We start from the raw sequence: 6,991 nt of genomic DNA, 5'->3' as shown, positions 1-6,991 counted from the left end.
ATTAAACTTGAGAGTCATTTCTCCCATAGTTATTAACATTTCTTTTAGTAAGTGTACGTTCATCCTCTATAGAAATGATTAAAAAGCAAAAGAGTCTACCATATTAACATCCAGCTACTCCTAAAATAGTTGATCACCAAGAGAGTTTTAAAACTCTACTTGAGTGTAGGTTCAAGAATCAAATCCTCTGTCTACATTCTAAAATTCATTTTTTTCTTGAAAATGTCATCAGCGGATGCATAGGCACCTGTCTAGATCGATGGTGGTTCAATCCCCTTCGAGTTCTTCTTAGACCTCTTCAGGTCCCCCTCCCCCTAATATAGAGAAACTGCAGGTCTATCGTGTCCGGAAAAAAAAAGTCAACATATTTGGCTGGGTCAACATATTTCATTGCAGTCAAATTTTGGACCATTTAACAAACTTGATGCTGGCGCAGAGAGTACCATACAAAGAAGGATTTTGTCATAGAGAGTGTGCCAAAAGGAGATAAAATAGTAATCGCAATGTTCTGTATAGATGTAAATGATTCATGCAGACCATTCTGCACTTGCCATACATTTTACTGCTTATCCCTTGTATGGTTATGGTACAGATTATCATGCACATCTATATCCCCTGTCCTTTTTACCAAGCCTAAATCTTCTTGTCCTTACAGATGGATCATATATGAAATCTGCATGCACACAAAGTTCAGCAAATCTGTCAGGCATGCAAGTTCAGACATTCACATCAAACGCCATAGAAGTTCAACTTTCCTGAAAGTTAAGCAAAAGATGTAAATACTAGATATGGAAAAAATGGAAAGCATAACCATACCACGTCATGTTAAAATTGGCTTGAATCTGGTGAATCATAACCACTTGTTCACTAAAACTAAAAGAAACAAGTATTTCAAGCAGTTAAATGGCCCAGTTTGGTCCTTTCTGAAGAAACACAAATGGTAACCATCAAACAATCAAAAGAAATTATCAAACAAGATGCTTTCTTATGCTGGAATCTTCAAAATCTCAGCCTGAAAATCTACAGGAATTCAGCAGTGGAAGATTTGCATTCCGGAGACCTTTTTGTTTATTATCTTTCTTTTTTCTCATGTTAAAGCCTCTCCTTTAACACTAATTTACTACCAAGACACTAATAAGGAAAGATACTTAAATGTTCTCACGGATTTTGTTCATTAATGACATGAGCCATCAAGTTTACAAATTTGTGGTGCAACTTAAGTATTGTTAGATAAAAAGAATCTTCAATATTTAAAAAATTAATACCACGATATAACAGCCAAAGCTCATTTTGCCATATAAAGTTTTTTCTGTCCTCAATTTACCATCTAAACTCCAGATTTTGTAAATTAGCCTCTAAAGTATAAAAGTCTAATTTAGTTTACCATCTCCATTTATATTTCGGTAGTAATTACCTGAAGATTTTGATTGTAACTAATTTTAGATGACTTGTGCCATTAAAGGTTAATACTAGTATATGAGTTTTTGCTAAATCATTTATCAAAAAAAAAAAAGAAAGAGTTTGTGCTAAATTTACAATTACACATAAGGTACAGCTATCCAATAGATTTATTATTTCACATTATTATTCAAATTTAGCAGACAATCTAAATATAGAAGAAAAATACAGTCCTCCCAAGCTATTCACAGTCATCTATCAATCAAGTTAATATCGGATAATAGCTTCAAAGGAGATGACGGAATATTGAACAAAAATTTTGCACTTAAAATGCTGATTTGAACAATAGAAAAGTTTATATGGCAGATTGAGAATCAAAATACTGGTTTTTCACTCATATTAGTTCCTTAGACTACATGTATAACTTCATCCTTCAAGTTTTCTCATCATTTTGATAAACAAAAATCCATTCTTTGTCATTCTTGCGTAACACACAGAATTAGCAATCAACTGCATCATTGCCTGTCTTTCTAAAATGCATATCTAATTTACACTTCCTCTTAAAAACATGGAAGCCATGCTATAATCTGTAGAACAATAAGAAGAGGAAAATCAGAAACAGTACGTGAAGGTCCTATTACATAATCATGCCCCACAAGGGCCTGCACAAGTTTGTAGTCCCACAGCAAATAGGACATATAAAGCTACAATAAATACTTTCCCTTATTATCTCTAATCATATAGGTTTCTTTGTTAGATCATATTCTAACAAAAACTAGAGCAGAAAATAGTTATACAATTGCAAGCCATAGCAAAATGGCAATGAAACAAGAAAAAATGAGTAAAGTGAAAGGGGAAATGAGAATGTTAAGGTGAGAGCTGTCTATACTCGAAGTTAGCCATGAGCCTAGGATTTAGTTCTTGATCCTCGATGGTTGCATCTCAAAGGACCATCAGATTATTTTGTGTGCAAAGAATTTGAAACTACTGCTCTAGTCAAAGTTTTGTCAACATTGATGCATATATCAGATATTTCACTCAACAACAATAATAAGCTAGTGATTGGGAGAAAGAATACCGTTGTTGGCTGATGAGTTTGTGTCCAACTAAAGAAGATCAATGCTTAAATATCTGTTGTTAAAAAAAAAAAAAAACAGTGTTAGTCAGTATTTCATATAAGCAGAATGACATTATAATTTCCAAACTAGAAATCCAGTACCAAACATAGTAAATCACCACATACTTGGCAAAAGAACTCCCCGCTAAAGAAGTACAACTACCACCTATATCTATGGATATATATGTATTACCCAAAAAAATGTATATCTGTTGATACCAGTCACCACATGGAAAAAGAACTCCCCGCTAAAGAATTACAACTACCACCTATATATATGAATATCTATGTATTACCCACAAAAATGTATATCTGTTGATACCAGTTCATTTGCAAGTAAACTATGGCTATATCTTAACTGTGTATCTTCTTACTTATCAACCTAATAATAACAACTAAGAAGGAGACTTCCTAATGACAAACTGCCACATCATGAGAAAATCATACAGCAACCATGCATTTCTTCAAAAGTGAACAAATTATTGCAAGCTGCATATTAATAAATTGGACAATGTTATTCATGAAATTTTTGCTTCAGTAAAGGGCACTCACCAAGAAGATATTCAAAGGTTGTGATCAAGAATACAATGCTTGCTTCTCGATGATTGTTTGAAGTCACAGAAAAAAAACACAAGTTTCAGAAAGCATTCCCCAAATATGTTAATGAATCCGATAGAATACATAACACCATAATTGCTACCATTCAGTGATCTATGATCAGCAAATTCCAAATGTCACTGCTCTGCCATTTGTCGTCAAATAACAGGGGGAATGGGGGATGCATGGCACTGGTTTTGAAACGGCATATACCACATATCAAGACATGGAAATTGTTGCCAACCTACAGTTGCTTGTAATTTAGAAATTCCCATAGTTGAATGTGTCTCCGATCTTCAATTCAGTGCTTCAACAGGAAAGCTTTCCACAAATGATGGGCATTTCTCTACCAAATTATATCCAAAGAATAAAAAAATTTTACTTTCACAAATACATTTTAATCCTCTCCTCGCAAGGCACATTTTGTATCAGGCACATAACCAAATGCCTTGATCATCTTCCTTAATTCTGCCAACTTCAGATATATGTCATCTTTTTGTGGGTGCTCCTGATCTCTAGCATAAAACCTGTGGACTCTACCTTTCAATGATATGCAACTATATCCTGGCTCCTTTGCAATACCTTGCTGTTTCATCATCTTCCTCAATTGAAGTCCATATCTGAAGCTCCCTTTTTCTGTATACATGTTGGACAAAAGAACATAGGGAGCTGAATAATTTGGCTGCATTAAAAGAATATTCTTTGCTGCTATTTCTCCCAAATCAATATTCCCATGGATCCTGGATGCTGCTAACAATGTCTGCCAGACCATTTCATCTGGTTTTATTGGCATTGCTTTTATAAATTCAAATGCTTCATTAAGACGGCCCACACGACCAAGTAAGTCAACAATACAAGCATAGTGTTCCATCTCAGGCTCCAAACCATATTTATCCTCCATCGACCAAAAATAGTCAAGACCTTCTTCCACCATTCCAGCATGACTGCAAGCAAATAAAACACACAACAAAGTTACAGCAGTGGCTTTAACATTCAACTTTTCCATCTTCCTGAACAGTTGAAGTGCATCTGCTGCAGATCCATGTTGGGCATAACCTGATATGATAGCAGTCCATGAAACAACATCAGGGCTTGAGATGCAATCAAAAACCTTCCTTGCCACCGTTATGCTGCCACACTTAGCATACATGTCAACTAGAGCACTATTTATGCAGTTATCAGTATCCAATCTAAGTTTATAAACAAGGCCATGGAGCTGCTCACCAAGTTCAAGGGAACAAATGCCAACACATGCATCGAGTATAGTAGAAAAAGTGATATGATTAGGTAAAAAACCTTCTTCCCTCATTTGAGAAAAAATTACTAGTGCTTCCTCCCAATCAGAACATCTAGAATAAGCACCCACTAATGTGGTCCAAGAAACAAGATCTCTATCTTTCATTGTGTCAAAGACCTTCCTTACATCTCCAAGAGATGTGCATTTGGAATATGCATCTGCTATAGCATTTTCAACACTTAGGTCCATCAAATCATACCGAGACTTAAAAACTTTTCCATGAACCTGCTTCAAAAAATGGGAACACTTCAAACTGGCAATAGCATCAAGCACACTACAATAAGTGTAGACATCTGACTTTATGTTGTTCCAACACATTTCAGAATAAAGTTGCACAGCTTCTTGGCTGTAATTACACAGTGAATAGGCCCCAATCATAGCATTCCACGGCATATTTAGTCCACAATTAGAAAAGTTACTATAAAAAACAGATTGTGCATCACTTAAAGCACCACACTTCGCATACATATCAATTAATGCAGTGCCCACACGAACATTAGAGTCCAAAGCCAAATTAGACGCATAATTGTGGACTTGCTTGCCCTTGCCAGCATCACCCAACATTCCAACTGCCTTTAAGACACTGATAATACTATACATGTCCGGAGCATATCTATGCTCCATCATCATAAGAAAATGGTTAAAAGCTTCCAAGTAAAGCCCATTTGCTGTGAAACCCGATATCATTGCATTCCAAGAGACTTCATTATGCTCATTCATGCTATCAAATACCTTTAGTGATTCCTCAACATCTCCTAACTTGGCGTACATGTTAAGCAGTGAAGTGCTCACAAAAACATGTGATGCAAAACCTGTTATGAGAATCCGGGCATGCACCATTTCACCTAAATCAAGACAATTCAACCCTACACATAACTGTAGTATTACCGAATATGTGAACGCATCCAACTGTATTCCACATTTCTGCATCTCAGAGAAATACTTCAAACCATCAAGCAGAAAACCGTTGTTTGTGGACCCCTCTATCATTATAGTCCAAGAAAAAACATTTCTCTGTGTCATATTGTTGAACAGTAACCTAGCTAATCCAAAATTCGAGCATTTTGAATACACATGCATTACATGATTGAGTAGAACCATCAAATTATCACCGGTAAAATGACACCTCAATATATGTCCATGTATAGATTTTGCTTCTTTAAGTAACCCATTGGCTGCACATTCATGAAGACCATCGATCAGCTCTTGAGCTTGAGTCTTCTCATAACCTTCGTAACTAACACTAGACTTCAAGAGTGTGTTTCCCAAATATAAACTCCCTTTTTGGGTGGTTGGAAATGATATATTGGTTACTAATTTTCTACCCTGCAAGAAATTGTCTTTATGATTACTAAGTTGGTTGTTTGAGTTAAACAACAATAAAGAGACTTGCACAGCATTGTAAACTGAAAAATCATTACCAGATAATCTGTCACCACCACCTAGTAGCTCCCCATTTGTGCGTGTGTGTTTGTGAGATTGAGTGGGAAATAGAGAAAGACTCACTTTGTTAGCTGACACCTTGGGATGATGTCGAGGTTCTAAAGATTTGAACTCAAGAAGAGAGCGTGCTACCATGGCTAGCAATGAAAACACATCTACCATTACACGATTCACTTAGCCATTGTGTCAAATAGCTTGCCTGTGTAATAAACAACGCAGAAAACGGATACTAATTCAACCAAAAATATCCCAAATGAGAAACCCTTTACTATTCATCTTCTTAAATTTAAGGGTCATTTCCTTGAGGCGTACTTCAGCTAGAATCAGGTGGTATTAGTAACTTAAAACAATCCATCTTGAACTGTTCAATAGCTGGTGTATCTCCAAGACTGATCTCAAAATAAAATTTCTGGGCTTAATTTTCGAAAAAACTCAGTGCATGAAATAAAGAACGAATTGACAATCTTTCAATGTTGAATAGCAGTGTTAAGAAATTGCTGAAATTCTTAAATTCTGAAATTGCTGAGTCAGTACAAGTTAATAAATTGCTGAAATTCTGCTGAATTTGAATAAATAACAGATACAAGTGGCTGTTGCAGGTGTTAACTAAACGAGTGGATACAACTGAAATGGATATACCTTTACTATGCTACTATTTCAGAATTGCGGTAGCTGGACCATGGGGATAATGGCATCCTGAAATTCTTAAGCCTATGAGAGGGATGCAGGGTGGTGAGTGAGTTGGGGGTAGGAGAACAAAGGGATGCTCGATAAATACTAACAGAGATAGAGAAAGGAAGAGACCGGGGGATTACAAGCACAGGAGAAGAAAGCCGATTGCGGAGATAAAGAAAAGTGCTAAGCAAGGCCAAATGATTTGTCCATTTTCTGCTTTGGAAAATGGTTAAATTACGGTCCCGTAGCTTCCTCTGAGTTATGGACAGTTTTTGACCGTTGGTTGCATTTAATTGGATTGAGGCATAAAGGGCTACCGGCTCGTCCCGTTAAAATGTGGAACGAATAGTTTTACATATGTACCCCTCATCAACTTCTAAATTTTCAACATCCTTTTTTCCAAACCTCTCAATTAGCCACGTGAGTTTGTTTGGATAGGAGTTTATTTGGATGATTTATTTAAG

At 36.0% G+C, this 6,991-nt stretch overlaps 1 protein-coding gene across 6 annotated transcripts; it reads right to left on the bottom strand.

The window, feature by feature from the left end:
- Positions 1-440: 440 nt before the first annotated feature.
- Positions 441-6,774, bottom strand: LOC140004017 (pentatricopeptide repeat-containing protein At2g27610-like). Of its 6 annotated transcripts, XM_072044727.1 has the most exons (5): positions 6,492-6,774; positions 5,916-6,051; positions 3,068-5,735; positions 2,477-2,529; positions 441-673 (listed from the first exon to the last, which is right to left on the bottom strand). In XM_072044727.1, the coding sequence occupies exons 2-3, from the start codon at positions 6,012-6,014 to the stop codon at positions 3,510-3,512; spliced, it is 2,325 nt and encodes a 774-aa protein (XP_071900828.1). In that variant the 5' UTR covers positions 6,015-6,051; positions 6,492-6,774; the 3' UTR covers positions 441-673; positions 2,477-2,529; positions 3,068-3,509. The 6 variants fall into 6 exon arrangements, with proteins under 6 accessions (XP_071900828.1, XP_071900827.1, XP_071900825.1 ...); XM_072044726.1 differs by having other exon boundaries at positions 441-755; positions 3,068-6,051; XM_072044724.1 differs by having other exon boundaries at positions 3,068-6,051.
- Positions 6,775-6,991: the final 217 nt, after the last annotated feature.

This window comes from Coffea arabica, chromosome 3e (genome assembly GCF_036785885.1).
Source record: "Coffea arabica cultivar ET-39 chromosome 3e, Coffea Arabica ET-39 HiFi, whole genome shotgun sequence".
NCBI classification, from domain to species: Eukaryota; Viridiplantae; Streptophyta; class Magnoliopsida; order Gentianales; family Rubiaceae; genus Coffea; species Coffea arabica.
The sequence above is the reverse complement of the archived record's forward strand: the minus strand, read 5'-3'. Positions and strand labels throughout refer to the sequence as shown.

Excerpts from the sequence above, each read along its gene's own strand:
- LOC140004017 (XM_072044725.1), bottom strand. The coding sequence starts at position 6,014 with ATGGTAGATGTGTTTTCATTGCTAGCCATGGTAGCACGCTCTCTTCTT.